Source organism: Trachurus japonicus, chromosome 10 (assembly GCF_045865225.1).
Source record: "Trachurus japonicus isolate A0001 chromosome 10, Traja_1.0".
Taxonomy (NCBI): Eukaryota; Metazoa; Chordata; class Actinopteri; order Carangiformes; family Carangidae; genus Trachurus; species Trachurus japonicus.
In genome coordinates, this window is record NC_140916.1 from 29702733 (window position 1) to 29723463 (window position 20731).

At 40.9% G+C, this 20731-nt stretch overlaps 2 protein-coding genes across 2 annotated transcripts; both read right to left on the bottom strand.

The window, feature by feature from the left end:
• Positions 1-1845: 1845 nt before the first annotated feature.
• Positions 1846-8132, bottom strand: LOC146980253 (caspase-3-like). The gene is made up of 7 exons (XM_085788649.1): positions 8128-8132; positions 5666-5777; positions 4841-4850; positions 4180-4308; positions 3353-3528; positions 2284-2401; positions 1846-2149 (listed from the first exon to the last, which is right to left on the bottom strand). Exons 1-7 carry the CDS (start codon positions 8130-8132, stop codon positions 1944-1946), a joined length of 756 nt encoding a protein of 251 aa, XP_085644775.1. The 3' UTR covers positions 1846-1943.
• Positions 8019-17507, bottom strand: cenpu (centromere protein U). Its single transcript, XM_085788650.1, has 14 exons — positions 17503-17507; positions 16772-16826; positions 16593-16680; positions 16195-16399; positions 15892-16062; positions 15699-15783; positions 11871-11951; positions 11658-11748; positions 11428-11548; positions 11261-11339; positions 10382-10429; positions 8727-8788; positions 8439-8595; positions 8019-8329 (listed from the first exon to the last, which is right to left on the bottom strand). Exons 1-14 carry the CDS (start codon positions 17505-17507, stop codon positions 8204-8206), a joined length of 1374 nt encoding a protein of 457 aa, XP_085644776.1. The 3' UTR covers positions 8019-8203.
• Positions 17508-20731: the final 3224 nt, after the last annotated feature.

Below are 20731 nucleotides of genomic sequence, written 5' to 3' on the forward strand. Positions count from 1 at the left end.
ACCTTCAAGATTCAGGCTGACTGAATTTGCTGATGATTTTATGAGCATGAGCCTTCCTGTAATTTGTGTCACTATTTGCCCTCAACAGTGCTTTTTCTGTTTACATCAAAAGAGAAAATAGCTTTTGGAAATTACAGGAACAGAAAATGATATTTGAAGAGGAGTCATTTTCACCGTCCACAAATTATTAAAGATATGCAAACTGTGTCAGGACGCAGTTGTGAAAGGTCGTACGGGGTCAGGTCACAGACAGTCAGGGTTATCTCCTCCTGACACTGCTGCAGCTGAGAGAGGTCTGATAAACTAACAGGAATACATAGTTCAACAGCAACACATGTGGAGCAAAAATAAATGGACACAAGGAGAGATTTAGACAGCCCTTCTCCCTGTATTGTAATACCCATGTTTGAATTCAACAGGAATTACAGCTGGAACAAACATGGTGCCACATGAATGTCTCAAACAGACACTGACGGTGGATGAAATCTCATTTCTATTTTATTTTACAACACAGTGGTCTGATCTGTGGCATCAGGGGTGAAGATTAACCTTGTCCTCAGTTTCAGTTCCAGCAGTGCACCTTTGAAGGACTGCTGATTCATTTAAGGCCCACTCATCGACTACTTCAAACGTTTCTCTGGCTTCCTCTAGTGGCTGCTTGGTCACATGCTGCAAAATCATCCTCATAAACTGTTAATGAATCATGGAATAAGTTTTCCACAACACCACAAACCAAAGTACAGAATAGGCTCCTTAACTTTATCTGTATTGATGTACCAATAGTTATTGTAGTAGGTGCGTAGTACAAAGACACAAACTGTCAAGTTGTTATCTAAGAATTTTACCATCTGAGTATTTCTTTTCTTTTTTTAAACTTTGTGATTAACTATTTTAAAAGACAAACGCTGAAATCTTAAATGCATATTATGCTGAACAATAATCTACTAAAGACTCTGTTATGGTTTAATACCTGTCTGCCAGTCTTGGCCAGGAAAGCAGCCCTGCGGTGTAGAGCACTTTCCAGCTGGAGAACCACTTCAAAGCCATTTGGATAATGGAGCCACCTTGTGGTAAAGCAGGTTATCTTAAACAAAACAAAAACAGGGCTCAGCCTGTATGACCTGGGTCCAGTGGAAAGAAGAAGGACCGAGAGGAGTGCAGGTTACAAAACCAACTATTTCATCAGATATGGTTGTAATGGTGCAAAAGTTCAATACAACTAATGATATTTCTTTTTAGATTCAGGAGATCCTTGGACATGTGTGTTTGTCACTAGCAAACTGTTTCCAGGATCTCTGAAGATCAAGGGTTTCAAACCTTTCGTAAAGAAGTGTGAAATAGTCAATGATTATATAACAAGTGTGTTTTAGTAACAACATCACTGTATTTGTTTTTGACTGGTAGACTGGTAAAAGTCTAGTTGTGGGAGCATGCACCATGTTGGCAAAGCCCAATGCAGTGATCGCCAGATTGATTCCTGACTGTGCCGGTCTACTCTGTACAGCGTGTCTCTCTTTTCACTATCCTGTCAATTAAAGGCAAACATGCCCCCCCACCCCAAAAACAAAAACAAAAAATGTTTAGTTGTGTGTGATAAAGCTTTAGTTGTGTGGATGAATGAAAATAATGAAATTATGTCAACGTGTCACTGAAACAAGTTTATTCAAAATGCACAATCCCTGGAAATTACCACACATGTAATATACCTGTTCTGTGGAACATGGTCAAAGATAGAGTTAAAGCGTATACAGGTTCTCTGAAAGTTCAATGTTAACAAAAACCTTTTCCAACTCAATGCTGATGGTACATTTGGCCTCTTCTTTAAGTAACATTAAAACTAATGTTGTCATGTTTGCACAACCTGTATGACACACTGCAAAGCGAAGAGGGAAGAGCACAGCACAGAAAGTTTTGATTTAGGTTTCCAAATAAAATGTCTGTGTTTATCTACTTAAGTAGAGCTCTTTGGTCAGCATCATGACGATACAGGGCATCTGCTTCTTGCCTTGAGCCTCAAACTGGAACGCCACCATGCGGTTGACTCGGACCATGATCTGCATCAGCTCCAGTCGTCCATAGTCATGCAACATCTCACACAACGACTGAATGAACCAGGAGCCAGAAGAGGTGCTCCTCCATGAAAAATAGCCTGTAGGTGAAAGGGCTAGTGTTACTGCTGACTACACAACCTGAGCATCAGAATTAAACAAATATCAGACCTCAATGTGCCATTCATCAAATATGCTGCAGTTTTTTAAATCCATTTCTGCTGCTACCATTTACCTGGGGCGGTGGAGTAGGCATACAGGAAATCTGCCTCCACGGGAAGCTTCTCTGAGGAGTCCTCAACTGCAGCATCAACCGCACAGATTCCCTTATCAGACTTATCACCACGGCATGCCTAAAAGCAGCAGGAGATTCAGGTATGTGTCATTAACTATGGCAGTGTTATCACTATCACGATAGGATTAAATCCTTTACAGAGTAGTTCCTTCAAATATGAGGTGTAGAAATCGCCCAAACTTGACTGTTCAAATCAAAATGGCCAACTTCCTGTTTGGTTTTGGCCATTCGTGCAAGAGACTTTTCTGTGCATCTGGAGATGTTTTTTATGCCTACTGCCTATGCAAAAACAAACAAAAAAAAAACCCTATGTGGAGGTTTTTTTTTTAAGTTTCAAGGGGTTGCTATTGAGCCATTAAGCCCCACCTACGTATGTGTGGGATATTAATATATCGGGGCGGAGCCCTTATCAAGCTGTTTCGATTCAGTATTCTGGCAAACACAGGAAACCTCATCAAAACGTGGTCCTAGCAGCCACGCCCCTTGACCAACAGAAAAGCTTTTAATAACTTAAAATCACCATGTTATCAGCATCTAACAAATCTGAAGTCGATTGGGCGAAATCCCTACGACAAGTTCCTGTTGGGTTGAGGTGATTACTTTTTTGTACATCTAGTTATGATACATATACGTATGTGTATCGATTTCCGTCCACCTACGAGAAAGTAACCCCACTCTAGGGGTTTTCGAAAATTGTATTATTTCACAAAATATTTTGTCCTGACAAAAACTAATCAATACTCTCTAAAAATAGAGTAGAAATCAGAACCGTTGATAAGTAAACATGATATGATAATCATACAGCCAAAAAGTGTGCTAAGCAATTTCAATTTCATTGTAATCAAAACAGTGAGACCAAATTAGATTTCAGTAGGTAGTAGTTGTTATAAATTTCATTTATACTAGTATAAAACATTTCACTAAATAACACACATTTCCTGAAATAATGCAATGTACAGTTGCAGACACAAATGCATTTGTGGGGGCAATGTGGGCATATTAACCCAACCTGTATGAAGAAGAGCTTCGGTTTCCCCACCAGGCTTGGGCAGCGTGACCCCTTAAAGTAGAGTGTCAGATCCTGAATGCGCACCCACCCGTCAGTGCCACAAATCACCCCCTCATCTCCATGACTTAGCATGACACACACAAATGAGGCCCTGTCGCTGTGGTCTTCCCTGGACACTATCAAAACAGAAGGCAGGAGATACAGTATTGATATTATAAAATAGGGTTCCCAAAGTCTAAGAAAAAATTACCACAATATAAATATATATCGACATTAATGGTGAAAGAAAAGAAAAAGCATATGGTATGGAAACATATATGTTTTAATGTTTGCTGCTTGAACTAAACTTGTTTACAAAAATAAATGTATATTTAATTTACTATATTCTTAACATAAATGGTCCCTACATCTTATACCATATGGAAAATCATAGTATAGATATTTTCAGTATACTGTATTTACATATATATATATATATATATATATATATTATATTTATTTGTATATATTTAACGTGTTAATAACAAGGTGACATAAACAGCATCACTCTGAATATAGGGACATTATGTGTACTGTATTACATTTTTGTGTGCAAAATTTGGGGCATCTGGATTGAGGCGTGTATTAGCCACTTAACTGTCCTCAAAAATATTTATTCATGGTTGTGAACAAATGAAAGAGAGAACAACATGCAGATGATTAATCCTGACTACACCGCCACCTTGAAACCTCTGCATTACTGCTGATAAATAAACGCTTGCTACTGTGGTAGCTCCTTTCGCCACAGACGGCAGGTGCACAGGTGTGTAAAAAGTAGTTCCTATTACCCGTTTCCAGGAGTCTTTTCATCTGGTGCACAGACTGGTTTTTGAAAGATTGAACCGTATAGCCCAACCTAGAGAAGGTCCTTTCAGCAGCGGCAGCATCAACATCTGTCCCGTCACGAGTTGACATGTCTAGAGACACAGAAACACAAACGTAAAGACAGAGTAGACTTTGAATGCCACAACTATGATATTGACATGATGGTTAATAACTTCGATCACTGCTGTTAAATGTAGAACCAAACTTTGGGGGGAAATCCCTGATCCAGGAAGATCTGATGAAAACATTGAAAATTTAATAAAAGAAATGTTATGAAATGAGACAACAAAACATGATTGTGATGACATCATCATGACTGTACTCAAATAAGTTATTGATGGAATATTAAAACCACTCACATATGAAATTTATAATTTTTAACTGTTTCATTTCCAAACAGAAAGAAAAACGGCAAAACCTCTGTACAAATCAGGGAAAAAGCACCACTTCACAAACTATAGGCCTGCCTTATTACTTCCACAATTCTCCAAACTTTCTAATAATCGATTTTACATATTAACTGACAAACACAAGCTACCTACAGGCACACAGATCAAGATCGCTGGGACATTACAGCTGCCTTCAACATGGTTTCCCACTCCTTTCCACCCACCTTGGACTCACTGGTACTGCTCTGTCCTGGTTCCATTCCTACCTGTCTGACAGGAAACAGTTTGTCACCATAAATGGATCCAGCTCTTTCTCTCTCTGCCCCAGTCAACTACGGCGTGCCACAAGGTTCCCTCCTTGGCCCCCTCCTTTTCACCATCTGCATGCTCCTGCTCAGTTGGATCATCTGCCGGCGTCATGGTTTAAATTTTCACTGCTATGCTGGTGGTTACCAACTTTATCTCAGGACATCACCATCCACCCAGCTCCCCCCACAATCTCTTATTAACTGCCGGCATGAAATAAAAACCTGCATGACCACCAACCGGCTCCAACAAAACTCTGCCAGGGTTCTTCTCACCCGCACCAAACCTTGGCAGCACATCACGATCACCTCTATACCCTCAAACATCTGCACTGGCTCCCCATCAAATATCGGATAACCATGTCTGTTGTTGTTATTGTAAAGTGTCCTTGGGTATCTTGAAAGGCGCCATATAAATCTTTCATTGTTTTCTTACTCTGTTCACATGTTTGAAATAAAGAAATAAAAAGCACCTTCAAGTTACACATGCTTAGTTAGAAAAAATCTACCAAATACTTCAGGTATAATTGTTACTTGTTAATAGGATTGATGATGGATCTGTATGTACAATACCAGAGGAGGTATAACAGACATTTCTGTTATACCTACTTATCGTAGGTTGACTGACACAAATTTTTTCTCATACTGTACATTCCCGACTTGACTGAATAGTTGTTCAAATACCCATTCAATTCAATAGAAAGGTGTGTGCGTTTATGTATGTGAATTGTCAAGAGAGTGTATTTACATGGAACTTGGAAGTTCTTGTTGTTGATGATCACACAGGTTCCAATGGAAGGATAGTCCATCTTGTAGCAGTCTCCATCAGAGCTGGTTTTCCCAGTGGATGCAGAGCTACCAACAGATCTGAAAACACAAATACAAACACACGTGAACATGTTACAACAAAACACCTCTTTTCCTTTCTTCTTATTTTTTAAATTATACATAATTCTCTGCACACGAACAAAAATAACATCTCATTCAACTGATTAATTAAAGTTAAAATGTTTAGGAAGAACATGCAGCCCTATGTACAGTAGCTATGGTGTAAAAAGGGCTCTACATACCAACATGACATGACCTGGACAGCTCATCTAAATTAAACCTGCTGAGGCTCAGTAGAAGCTGGTTATGCAGGAGCACAATATCTACATAAAATCTACTACACTCTTTGCTAACTCAATTCATATGGTAATCTTGAGATCTGTTCACTGAGCCAATGATGCAATGATGAAGTGATATAGAATAATAGAAAAGATCATATTGAAATAACTACTTTTTAAAATGAAATCCAAATGCATCCGTGGTGAGGTTGGACATCTTCCTACACACACAATCAGAAAAGATAAAGTATTTTAGAAACAATATAATCAAAAAGAAATGTATACATGGAAAACAAAAAGAAAAGCAAAATGCTGGGTCTGGGCCAGGGAATTTTTTATAGACAAAATTAGACAATTTTAAAGTGGAAATTTCAAAGCCGTAAATATGGTTGATCTGTTATGAATTAATTTTCAAAGTTTTGAAATTTTGATGCATGCAGTAGCTTAACACCACCATCAGGACTATTGTCTTGTGTTACTAGCTGAGGACATCTGGCATTTTGAAGTCATCATCCTCACCCTTGCTGGAGCTTGAACCTTTATCCTCTGACACCAGCTCCTAACTCACCAAGCTAATTGACTGGAAGTGAGACCGGTGTGTGGTTGTAGACTCAGGGAGTCACCGAACAGGCAGCAGCTGTCAATTGGCAGATTTCAAAAAGGCAGAAATTCTGTCACAAAAATCCAATAATACATAAACTGCATCTTGACAGCATGGAAATGTTGATGAGAAGAGAAAATATGAAATCAAAAATCTGTGTGGATCGTTTGTGGAGGACAGTCTGAAGATGCTTTTCAGAAAGTTTGGTGTTAATTGAGCAAAAATTATGGGAGGAGATAGGTTTAATAATTTTTACAGTGAGTGATGGACTTCATAATTTGTAATGAGTTTAAGTGGACAAAAGTTTCTGCAGTATTGGGGTGACATTTTGGTGAAAGTTGCAAAACTGGCATGTACTGTTGGTTTGGAAGAAATTTTCAAAGTTTTTAAATTTAAACGCTTGTAGTTGAGTAAATCTGGCATGGGACATTTCTGTAAAGTTTGGTTAGTTTTTGCCAGTTTTTTAAAGTATATATTTTTGGCTTTTTATGCCTTTATTCGATAGGACAGTTGAGAGTGTGACAGGAAATGGGAGGCAGAGATGGGGGGAATGACATGCAGGACAGGGCCGCCCGACGCGGGACTCGAACCGGGGCCGCCTGCAGCGAGGACTATAGCCTCAACACATGGGGCGGGTGCTCTACCAACTGAGCTAAACACCGCCCCTTTTGCCGGTTTTTTAAATGAACATTTAGACAACACATCTCAACATTGGCAATGGTTGTCTCACATTGTCTCCCTTAAAAAAAAATCCTTGCCCCACATTTGTTTTTTGGGGGTTGAGGGATGGGGTTTGGTTGCTAGAGTGACCCACAACTGGGGGGAACCGGCCACAGAGGCCTGTCAGCACCCTGAGGACCACCACCAGGGGGGCACTGACGCTACTAAGCACACGCCCCCAACACATCAAAACCCAGAAGACTGCAACAGCCCCACTGCCCATGCCCCCCAGGGATGTACCCCACGGGACAGTGACTCACTGCAAGCAGTCAACCTGCACAACCCATCGCAGCGGGCCCAACACCACATTACCATTACATTACACATGAAGCTCGCTGCAGCTCACGACAACATACCAAAAATAGCAAAAACCATGATAAAATTGTCTTTACCTGCAATGAACATCTTAATAATTTAACTTTAACCACTCTAAACTCACCTTTTCTGCTTTCTGTGAGACAGCTGCAGTAGTGGGTCTTGTCAGGTCTTCTCCCTGAAGGAAAGTGAAGTTTTTCACAGTAAAGCCTGAAACTTTATCTGATTCAGGAGACTCAGACATGACATGTGGGCGTCTGGGCGGGGAAATGGAAGGAATAACTTGTTCCTCAGGGTGTGGGCCGGAAAACCCCATATTGCTTACATCTTCCCTTTACACCTAATAAGACAACCAAAGAGGCAACATCCATTGATTAAATGTATTTATTATTATTAACACAGTACAGTATTCTAAGTCAACAGTGACTCACAGTTCCCCTCATGGTCTGAGTGGTCAAAATGCTGGACAACATACAGCATGATCTAAACTGTCAATATTCCCAGGAACTTTATCATTGATTATGCATTAAAATGCATCATGTCATAGCACATCAATTGCAGGTCGCATTCTTCTTCATTCTTTTCTCCATTGCCTTATTGATTGATCTCAGCTGGTTCTCTGCTGTCTGTACATGCTTGGTCTCCAGTAACAGAGCTGGTAGGCTGGATGTCCCATACTGGACAGAAGGAAGAGGAGGGAGTGAAGAGAGATGAAAGGAGAGTGGTTAAAACAGATGTTTGTATTCCAAAAGCTTGAATCAATCATGATTTAATGTTAGTTTGTACCTTCTCCTTCTCTTTGCGGTGTGTGTGTCGGTGCTCCAGATACTGCTGGTTCAGCTCTCTGATGTCATGGAGGAAGGCACAGCTTCGCCTCAGATCAGACAGTCGGAGCTTGAGTTCAGCTTTCTCTTTCTGTAGCAGCCAAACCTGCCTCTCTGCCCTGTCCAACCAACCGTACAGAGTAAAGTTTGTCAAACAGCCTTTACAGGAAGTTTTTACTTTAGAGAGATTCAGCTGACCCAGGATGGTCACACATGTTTCAGTGTGTCTGGAGTCTGGACTGCTTCTTACCTCATCATCTCATGTTTGGCATCTAACAGTCTCTGTGTCTTTTTGCGGATCGAAGAACCCACCTGACACACAGATACAAACAACACAGTAAATACAGGCTGCTACCATCACCATACTAGTAGAGTTGTATTCTGATATCTAAACCAAGCTTGAGGTAACGCTAACGCTACCAAAAACTTGAGGCAAGCTGTCACATGCAATATATGCACCAAAACAATAAAACGGCAGAAGTTCACACAGAGAAAAAGGTTTTTGTTAGATTTCCTTCAGTAGATCACAACGTGACTGCGGCTGTGATCTAAAACGGTTAAAAAGGCATTTTTCATCTAAATGATGTGGTCACTAATGGTTGAAATACACAGGATAATGACAGTTTCCATCCCAAAGTTTCAAATCACTGGGAAATGCGCATTAAAAGAAATTTGAATCCTGTGTGTTTCCATTAAAAGTACAGTCTTTGGTGAAAACTTCAAACTCAGTTTTCTGCAGGTTGGCATGTCAACCAGCCTGTAAACACTTTAGAGCCTTCCCGACCCAGAAATCACCATGGAGAGAGGACTTCAAGCTTTAGTGACAATTGGGCAAGTGGAGAGCAGTGATGTTTTTCTCCTTTATTAATGTTTTTAAAAAAGTTACTACGATATTTCGTCCTCTGTCCACACAAATCTTATGTTGTCCGCCATGTTGTCTTGTGAGTGAATCGCAAACACCGGAGGCAGTTGGGGTGAAGGCGCGCTATGTCACACTGAATTCGAACATAACTGTTTCCATCCCTTTCGAATCAACCAAAACCCGGCTTTAGCAAGCGTATTCTAGTTTGTGTTTGGGTTTGTTACTTTAGTTCAAATTATGGCGTTTCCATCATAATTTTGCGATGTGATACTTCTAGATGCACATCTAAACAGGCTGATGGAAACATGACTACAGATAGTAAGCATTTAGAAAGGCAGTTGAAATGGTTTAAACCAATGAAAGAAAGACAGGAAGGAGCAGCACACCTCGTCACATAATGCTGATGGCATTATACTATGAATAAATTTGGCTGCACTCCCAAAGACATTTTTATTTATTATTTGCATGATGGGTTGTTCTTGTTTGTTCTGTCTTGTTTTTACGTTCATCTCTATTTTTGTCATATTTTCTTTTAAAATTCAGTGTGGTTGAAGGTTAAGTATTAGCAAAAAGTTGATAGGATTGTGGTGAGCATTCTGTACTCAACCATTTAAAACTCAACATTAAAGTCAGGGGTCAAAACCTAAACATCACCCTTCATCAACTCATCATGGAAAATTGAGTGACGATGTTGTTTCCATTGAAATGAAAGCGAAAAGTGTGACAAGATGCCCCTATGTTTCCATGTTTGCCATGATGTGTTGTGTTGTTAAAATTTGCTCAGTAACTCTACACACAAAGCAGAGGCTGATGGCAAAGTCTTTCCACCATTGGGAACAGAGACAGTACCAGATGCAAAGTCACAAAACTGATGACAATTTTTCCTGAGATAATCAAAAACGTGACAGATTTTTACTGGCAAACCTTTTACTAATCTCAGTTAGAGACTCATAACGAAACTAGAAGAAAAGTCGGGGTGTCACCAACGTCTTTCTGGAGTATGAAGTTCACCTTCCTGCTAAAGAACTGGTTGAAAAAACTACCTTGGCATTTTCTCTTCTTAGAAGCCTGAGTTCCTTGTTTGAAGAGATCTAGAAAAGAAACACCAGAAACACAGGTTTGAGTAATTTCCTTCATTTTAAGTACAAAGACGAACATTTATAATTGACTTGATAAATACCACAGTGTAAGAAAAAACCCAGCACTCTCTGTCTGTCCTGGTGCTTCACTGATTACATTTTCCTAAAGGATTTCTGAGCGTGCTGGCTTTTCTCTTTTGACTGATATATACCACACCATTACCTTTCGCTGTCCTTAATTCTTTATATCTCCTCTGAACTCTTTGTATCTCACTTATACCACATTTCATTATTTCTATCTTCTTTCATGTATTGTCTGTGTTTCTTGGTCTTTTATAGGTTTTATGTTGCTGTCATTGGGTTATTCTGTCATTGTTCTTGAGTGTTTTGCTTTTATATCATCACATTTTGTTTTTAAAGGTGCTAAATAAATTGAAAAATTATAATAATTGCTGCTTTTTCTTACCCGATGAAGACTCTAGATTTGGACCTATCAGATTGGTCTTGTGTCTGTGTGATTTGCTTTTATGTCAAAGCATTTTGTAAACCTTTGTTTTAAAGGTAAATCAATTAAGAAAGATCATAATTACAGTATCATTCATGCACAGTAGTTTCCTGGTAGTCACTGTCAAAGATTTCCAGTTTCTCAAGTATTCCACTGTCTTTTATATGAAAAACAGGACATACTTGAAAAAAGAAATTGGTCTCACTTCTGTACTAGATTCTCTCGTGCACGTAAGGATATCCCAATAAAGCTGAATGAACATAAGTACTGTTCTAGTAAACAAAAATAGGTGTAGTGTACTAAATGTTAACTTGCTCTTCTCCTTCAACTCCTCTGACCTTTTCCAAGAGTTGCTCTTTCACATTGGAGGAGAAAGAGTCAATGGAGTGTCTGACTGCTTTGGACTCCACAGACTCCCTGAAAACAAACATATACACGTAGAATATCAGCATCTCTAGTTGTAATGTGAAAAAAAAACCTTGCAGAAGTTTGTGAGACAATTTACTTGTACTGGTCGCAGAAATCCAGGAAGGCATCTAGCACCACTTCTAAGTCTGTTCCCCCCTGATTACCACGTCTCTCCCTCCTCTGTTTGTTGGTGTTGACCTTTTCTGCCGCACTGCCTTCTGCACGAAGCATTGAGTTTTCATCGTTTAACTTTAATGGAAAAAAAAAACACTCCAAAGATTTCAAAGGTACAGTCATAACTAATCACCCTGTGCTGCTTTTCCTTACCTGATGAAGACTTTCTGGATGTGGACCCATCAGACGTAGACTTCCTGGTTCTGCCAAAACTATAAACTCTGGCTTTCTTTGGACTTGGAGCCTGAATGAATGAAAAAAAGAAAGAAAAGGAAATATAGGCCAAATAAGAATCACGACAACTTGGAGCCACATTCCTTTAAGTGTTTGTTGGATTTGACCGTCTAATTGAAGTTAAGTTCATACCCAGCTCGTGTCCTCGCCCACCTCCTCATCAGAGGACAGGACTCTCCTCTGGTTCTGCTGGGCACCGTCAGTGTCAGAGTCCTGGGAGGAAAAAATACCAAAATTCATCAATTAAATCTATTCATTACTCAATAGCACAAATAGTAAATACATCACTGGGCTTGTTTCTGCCCGTTTTAGTCCTGTTTGAAGGTGAGAGCTCAGCATCCACCACCAAAGTGTTTCCCTAAGTTGCGGTGCAGTGAGCTCTTGGGGCCAGTCATTAGTTTCCGTCATTTAGGACATTTTTACAGCCTAAACAGTGCTGTATTGAATTTGCCTGGGGCGCGCTCTCGCGTTCACGCGATGCACGCAGACGTAATTGGACTTGCCTAAATGACGTTGTTTCAAGTAAACTCTGGACTATATCCCTTCTGGACACTTGGATTGCAGCGGACGAGCAGTGTGTAGGAATATTAGAGGGTTTTTGTGTAGTTTTATGGACGTTTTTGTGTCGGGCGCTATTACTCTCATATAAAGTTTTCGTTGGACTACGAACCGGCCTCCCGGGTCTCCAGATGCACTTATAAAATAATAAAAAAATACTCCGGAGTATTCATTGAATTTCATTTCTTGGTGAACTATTCCTTTAAAGGGCATTTCCAGTTGTAATCAATGTTTACCTCGGATATCAGGTCACCTATGATCAGTTCATTTCATACTATCCATACTCCCAACTGCAGTGTGTAGACGTTTATATTCGTTTTTGTTCAAGAATCTATCGCTCTCTGACCCGGAAAGGAACAACGCGGAAGCCGCGGTAAGTCCGAATTTTGATTTAATTTAATTGTAAAGCGAATTTTTTTTTTTTTTTTTTAAAGAATATTTTTCGGCTTTTTGCCTTTATTTGATAGTGATGACAGTAGAGATAGACAGGAAATGGGGAGGCAGAGAGAGGGGGAATGACACGCAGGAAAGGTCTGCCCGACGCGGGATTCGAACCGGGGACGCCTGCGGCGAGGACTGTAGCCTCTACATGGGGTGGCCGCTCTACCCACTGCGCCACGCACCGCCCCGTAAAGCGAATTTTAAATGATGGTCAAAAGGACGTTACTTGTGACCACAGAACAATTTTAAAATTAGTCCAGAGCTCCATTAACTCTTTCGCGACCATTGACGAGCTAACTCAGATTATGATAATAGACACTCCCGGGTACCCTGTGTGTGATGGTTGTCCTCTGATATGTAAAACTGTTTTAAACTAAAATCAAAACATAATGGTTTTTATAAACTGTGTGATTTTGGTTTTGTTTGAGTAATCGGTCTCCTTGAATGCTGCTCTGGGGACAGCGTGCAGCGTGCTGTATGGCTGTCGGCTACTTGGTGACTTTCTCGCTAAATCTGGCGACTTTCCAAACCCTCTTGGCGACTTTTTTTGTCAAGCCACTGGCGAGAAATCTTTTTTCCGGTGCTGTTACAAACGTTTCTAGTTTGGAGATTCGGACCTGAAAGCACGTTATCACTGCTGATTTCACCGTGAAGCGGGCGCTGTGCAGCGGGCGCTGTGAGCCAGCCGCCCCCACCCCAGAGCACTCATCGCCGGCCAGTCACACAGCAGTGTCACGGAGCTGTCTCCGCTGCGGCCAGAGACCCGCACCGCTGCACTCCACGCCGCCACACCCCCCAGATTTGCCTACAAAAATATTTATTTAGCCGTAGAAATGATTTGGGAGACATGCCACACTGCAGAGTACCGGTAAAATGAGCAGATTGCCACTTGACACAAAAGAGCATTTTTCTCTGAAACTAGAGCGGGAGCTCCGTTTTTGGAGAAACCGAGCTCTGTTCTTCTCCTTCGTACTCACGAACAAAATGGCGGAAAAACTTGACATTTTTCGTGGAGCACGTTGGAAAGTCACTCTTCGATCACGTGAAAACCGTTTGTTTCTAGGTGATGTACAGAGCTCACTTCAACGTGAGAAAAAAGGTAAACAAATAGCCAAAAACATGCGGTCCGGAGCGGATGTGATGAGCAATTAGTGTGGTCGCGAAAGAGTTAAAGCAGAAGTAAGCGATCCGGTCGTTTTGGCTAACTTCCTGTCAGCCGATGGAGTTAGCAGCCCCCACCCTCGTCCCTACGTCACCACATTCGCGCGCATCCCTTGGCTGCACACACAGAGAGGACCGCCCCTTTATGCCGTTCTCTCTCCTCATTGGATAAAGGTTGTAGGACACAAGGAAAGTAGGGCTGACCTCCAAAAGTCGACTATTCGACGATTCGATTCGGAGGGGTCTGATTCGACTATGAACCTCGTAGTCGAATCTAACCAAGACCGTACCATTCTGACTATATGGGGGTGCCCACGGCTGCTGAGCATAAATTGTTACATAGAATGTCTTTTATTTGTTATAAAAAGCCTATTTTGATAAAAAAAAAAAATCTGCCTACTTTCTGTTAATAAAGAGTTCAAAATGATGTGTGCATTTAAACGGTAGTCTTAGCTTCTTACTACGTATTAATAAATCACCCACTGCAGTTGCACAATCAAATGAGCGGAGGTTGTTTTTTTTTTTCAAATGAGCGGAGGTGAGCAGTAGGACCGTCAAAGTCACAGTACGCAGAAGTCACTGCAGAACACTCACGGAGTGGCAAAAAGACGAGAGGCAGAGCCGCCAAAGTTTAAAATCAAGGAAGTCTGACAGTCTAACTTTGTCAACATTTATCATGCATGACCTAACAGAACAGCAAAACATTGTGAGGATACATCTGACTTTGACCGAGTTACATTCAAGAACCTGCTTTCAATCACGGAAAATAAATTAACTCCAGCGGTGATTTTTTTTTTTCGATGGATCAGCTGTGTTTACCGTTTCAAGTGTCAATAGTTCTGATGGTTAGACAGATCAATTAGTCTCTAACACATCCTAAAGTTTGACATGTCAGAGTTTTTCAGAAGAGGAACTTGTTTTTTTTCCGACTTCCGAGTTGTACTGAACGCACCATAAGTGTCGGGAGTCACAGCTGTAATCTCGTCCCTCTGCAGCCTGTCTGTCCCTCTGCCGGTGCCGCGGTCACACTGTGTGTGTTACAGGATTGATTAACGTGATGTACGGATTGTCGAGTCCTTCTGACCTCCGTTTGTTTTGATACTACATGTTTTACCCGGTTTCTCTGTGTCCACGACCACCGCTATCCTTCATCACGTTGAGGGATGTTTGATTTGCCACTCACAGTCCGAGCAAAAGGAGCGTTGTCCAGGGCAACGTAACATAAACGCATACCCTGGCTCACAATGGCTACTAAAAATCAGAGTGCCTATAAAAATCATCCAAACTGTGGGAAATAAATAAAGGTATTTGTTTTACACCTACCATATTTTTGGGGTGTTTTAGCTCTTTTGTTTGAAACGGGAAAAAGTCGCAAATTTGCTGCTATCTGAAAAAAAAAAAAAAAGGTTCGACGATCAGTCGACTACGGCAAAATCTGACGAATCAGATTCGACTATGAAAATCCTTAGTCGAAAACAGCCCTAAAGGAAAGTTTTTTCCTCGGCTTACAGCAGAGCAGAGTGACTGACAGACCCGTGTTTCGGACCAAACACTCTATATAAGTGATTGTCGTTGGAAGATATAACTATTTAAGACTTATATTAACACAAACATTCCACTTACTTCTGCTTTAATGAACATTGAAAAAATGATGGACTCTTGAACAAAAACGAATATAAACATCCATACACTGCAGTATGGATGGGTAGGTAAACATTGATTACGACTGGAAATGCCCTTTAACTTCTACAGTAATAATACTTTCATCATCACTACTACTTTGCTTTACTGTGGACTCACCTGTGATTCGGGGTCACGTAACTTTCCACTACCAGATTCACTCTTTCTCTTCGTGCCCTTCCTCAGCTGCTGGTTTTTCACCGCCCTTGATGTTACATAGAGACAGATAGATTGGCCAGGAAGCCAGGAGGAAATGCAGATCAACCCATCATACGGTAATACATGACAGACAAACATCCCTGTGTGACCTCACCCTGGTGCAGATGTCTTTCCTGCACTCGTCCTCTTAGCAGGCTTCTTTTCAACCAAACGTTTGGCTTTTGGCGTTGGTTTGTTTTTCGTTTGGGGGATGGGCGAAGCATCCGACTCCACTCGTTCCCCCTCAGGTTCTCCCTTCTTTTTCTTTCTTCCTTCTCCTGCAGGTCTTTTCAATGCAGACAGTAGAGGCTGAACGCTGCATCCACATCACATCACATCACATCACATCACATCACATCACATCACATCACATCACATCACAGAGGCGTCATCAACAGACAACTTTCTGTGACCTTACCTGGCTTTGACTTTCTCTCCTGCACTTCTCCTCTTCTTCTCATTCTCTTCATCCGTCTCCTTCCTCTTCGCCGCGGCGCCACGCTGTTTGGCAGTGGTCTTTGTCGTCCCAGGAGCAGCCTTTCCTCCTGTTTTTCCTTTGTCCGTCTGTTCCTCTTCTAAGGTATTCAAATCCTCATCCAGGGCAGTGCTGTGCATACGGTTACCTAGGCAACATAAGTGTAGGCTATATGACACAAGACTGGACTCAAGCTGACCCAAAAATACAGAGGCTCAGGTGTTCATGTCTGAGAAAACAGTTTGGCCCTGCTTTTTAAATACTCAGAGACACTGTGGAGACATAAAGACACTGGTATGGATGAGGACAGGACAGTCGTACAGTGCAGTGTGAAGACACACCATTCTTCTCGTTCAGTCCATCCAGGAAGCTGGCTTTGTCTATAACGGACAGGTTGGGAGAATCCATGGACTCTTGAGGTGGAGCTTTCTGGATTTGGACACAAAGGACAACAATGAAATGTCAGTTCAAATAAAATGCATCATATTATTGATAAGCAGTTATGCAATGACGAACTAACCTGACTCTTATCTGGTGGCACTGGAGGTACCTTGGCTCTTCTGCCCTTTTTAGCACTGTGACAGCAAACAAAATGAGGAAGGGGGTCGACATCGCCATTAACATTTCCAATACTTGTACCACTGCCAACAACAACACAAAGTGGGAGGTACTAACTATGCAGACCAGTGTGGCCAAACCTGCTGCAGGCCCTTTTCCTTTTCTGTCATTTTGAAAATGTAAAATATGAAAATAAATATTTATATATTGTTTAAATTGTAAAGGGGATGTGGCATCTGTAATTATATGCCTTTTGGGGATCATTTCATCTTCCACTTGCTTACTTACTTCCACTTGTTAACTGTTCACATTAACAGAAATGTGTAGCACCATCACAGCCCCAGACTGAATCTCATCAGTATCTGCCTGGAAGCTCTGTTAACGTCATCTATGTGTTAACGTTACTCAGTAACGTAGCAGTTAATTGGGGCAATAGTCGACTGTATATAAAGTAACAGAGCACATAATTACATTCTCCATCAAACGGCGCTTGAAACTAACACACAGCCTGTCACTTGTCCGTAAACCACCAACTGTTTGCTGGTTGACCGTTTTCGGTTTTAGTTACGTTGACACTCGGCTGAACGCCAGAGAAACGTTAAATCGTCTGACTTGGTCGATGCTAGGGCGGTGTGAATATTGTAGCTACATAGTTTCATGCTTACTAAACTATAGTTGAAATGCATGTCTTACCTCATTTTAAGTAAAGTAACTTGAATAGCAGGTCTGTTTTGTAAACACTTCGGCTCTGGTTACACTGACGGCTTCCCGCAAAATGTTTCAAGTTCCGGACTGTACCACTGCAGATACACACAGGGGTGTCTGGGGGTACGATTTGAAGAAATCAATATGTTACAGTTCAAAGTTAGTCAATACAAAATACCCATTAATGTATATTAGGCCGACATTGGGCTAATGTAGTTTAATTAATGGACAGCTACTTTGACACTTTGTTACAAACTTAAAAAAAAAAAAAAAAATTGTCCTACGGAAAGAGAAAAGGTGCAGTGCGCCGTGTGCCGTTCTTCTTCTGGATTTCCGGCAGGCTGTACGTCGTCCGGCGTAATGCTGCCCTCCACAGGTCATGACACTGTTCAAATCCTCTCATACAGCCAGGGTCTCATTTATAACCGTTGCGTACGCAGTGCGCACAAAACGGGGCTGAAAGTGGCGTACGTGACTTTCCACGCCAAGGTTGTGACCATAAAAAACAAACTTGACGGGAGAATGTGCGCAGCCCTAAGCAAACTCTGAGCCATGCTTACGCATGGTTTGGAGGAAAAGGGGAATTGGCGACACAGACGGTGTGGTGGTGAACTGGAGTCAGACTCAGGAAATGATGATTGAGAAGAACGATTATGTTTTTATTATCGGCCGTCACACATTTAATTTCAACCCGTATGCGTTAGATCCATGTTGCCACGGTGATTTAATTCAACAGCGCCCTTATTTTGCATCGGACTGGTGTTTCAGAAACATCTTCTTAGAATCTAACTTAAAATTTAAAATCAAAATTCCTTCTCTATATTTAATCACCACCATCTCTCCGTCATATTGTCCACTCCCAGAGCGCAGGAGGAGGAGAGGAGGCGTGGCTGCCTGGGATAAATACATGGTGTAAATAACTATATGTTCCTATGATACTGTGAACATATGATCTTGAGTCAATTAAATCTCAAACCCTGGGGGGGGGAAAAAAATCCAGTAATCGTTCGCACAATTGTTACATTCTGTTTTCTTGTTATCAAGAGAAGTGTCATGTTTGATCATTCCTCAGAATGTAACTGATTCCGCTAATTATTCAAAGTTTTATCGATCAGTCTAATTACTGTAAATACATACAGCGGTGAGCCCCGTGCGTAATGCTGCACCACGGCACCGCTGGAGGAGAAAGGAGGGAGAGGGAGACCATGATGAATGGTTAATAACTAATACATTTCAGATTAGAACTGTTGTCATTGTTGTAACCATGTGCTGAACCGGGTCCAGCACGTGAGAGGGCAGCGCAACAAAACAACACCGCGTGCGCTCTGAGCCGCTGACGCCGTTAACAGCTGCAGCAACACGTCACGTCGCCACTTTCACACCTGCAGCTGATTCACAACACCGACAGAACAACAGCACATCAGGCTCATTGACATGCAGATCGCATTCATGTGGTGGTTTGCATTGACCATCTACGGTTAAAACAGGGCGTGTACAGGGAGGGACGTGAAGCTGATTCAGCTGCGCACACTTGTAAGAACTCTGTGATCTATAAAGGGAAGTTTGCTTGCAGGTGTGCGTACGCAGGGTTTTATAAGTCTGAATATTTACTGGCGTACGCAAAACTTGGCTTTTGGGCGTACGTACACTTTTAGTAACGATCCCACGCACAGTTTTATAAATGAGACCCAGATCAGACAGATCCATAAACAACTGCTGTCTATGGCAAGACCTACAAATTGCAAGAAAATAATATAAATAAGTAAATAAGTAATAAATAAATAAGTTTCTCTTCTGCAACAAAAACCCCAATCCCAGTTTTCCCAGAAACAGGATCATTTTAGCCATCAGTAAATATTTTCATGGAGCCATTAAACTGATTCAGGGACATCCTCACATCTTTACAATAGCTATTTCTCCCTTCTTCAAGGAGAGACAGCAGAACCTCGGGTTCAGGAAGAAGCCAAGGTGGAGCAGGGGACCAAAAAGACCCAGCCACTCTTTCACATTATCTTTCTTTCATTATCTGAAAACTCCCAGGAATTATCTTAAAGGCACTTCAAAAGCAGACCTATATCTTGTACCACATAGGCTACCTTAGCCCAGTAATGGAGCCCTAGTTTATTCCTCCATGATTTCCAATGGCATTTCCTTATTTCCATATAAAGCATGGAATAGGAGTCGTTTTGAAAGCACCGATACAGATTCTCAAGGCCTTAGCCTGAATCCGGTCCAATTTGTAGAGAACAGATTTGGCAGACACAACCATAATCTAAGATGGATCTTATCATAGCGCAATAAATCATAGTCAGGGTAGGCCTATTTCTTTCAGCACCCCAGTCGCTTCCAGCCAGACTATGGAGAATATTAGCCTAATCATTTTCTTACACTTACAAACAACTTTTCTATATGGCCTTTCCATCTAAGTCTTTCATCCATCCATAGACCAAGGAACTTAAATACTTTGACTCTTTCCACTGGACAATCATACAACAAAGTAGCCTATTTAATGCAGGAATATTCTTCTTATACCCAAAGATCATAAATTTACTTTTGGAGAAGGAAATCCTAAAGCCTTACGCAGTGCGTTCCTATCACTGACTGTATATAACTTTCTTATGTTTTCTCTTTGGCAATTAGATACTTTCAGGTGTATTCTAAATACTGCTAGGCAAATGACACGACATGACACTGCTATTTTGATGATTTTTAATTATACTTTTATAAAACAATCTGCGATGACAATGAAACCAGTTATAGAAAGACTAGTACTACAAGTACTTCCATGAAATTAAAACCATAAACATTCAAGAGGATTTCATTTACATTGCAAACAATGTTACTTTGAAATGTATCTTTACCCTTAAAAAATAATTTAAGACAACTGTTTCTCTCAACAAACCTATTTTGTACGACAGAGTATAGGGCCACATTGAAATTTTTTTTCACAAACTTTGAGAACAAAGTCATAGTTTTACGAGAAATAAAGTCATAATTTTACGAGAATAAAGTCATAATATTACGAGAATGAAGTCATAATTTTTACGAGAATAAAGTCATAATTTTTACAAGCATAAAGTACTTCAGTAAAGTTGGAAAGCTATACACAGATTCGAACTTCCGAGATCAATAAGTCTGAGGCAAAACGTTGTTCAAACACAAAAAATCACCAAAATTATGGAAATAATACTATGACTTTATTTATAGTTAGTCTGTG

Excerpts from the sequence above, each read along its gene's own strand:
- LOC146980253 (XM_085788649.1), bottom strand. Across the intron at positions 3,529-4,179 it reads GAAAAGACTCCTGGAAACGG|TGTCCAGGGAAGACCACAGC; the intron begins GTAATAGGAACT and ends CTGTTTTGATAG. Across the intron at positions 2,150-2,283 it reads TGCCTACTCCACCGCCCCAG|GCTATTTTTCATGGAGGAGC; the intron begins GTAAATGGTAGC and ends TTTCACCTACAG.
- cenpu (XM_085788650.1), bottom strand. Across the intron at positions 8,789-10,381 it reads TAAGAAGAGAAAATGCCAAG|GTGGGTTCTTCGATCCGCAA; the intron begins GTAGTTTTTTCA and ends TCTGTGTGTCAG. Across the intron at positions 8,330-8,438 it reads ACCGCAAAGAGAAGGAGAAG|TATGGGACATCCAGCCTACC; the intron begins GTACAAACTAAC and ends CCTTCTGTCCAG.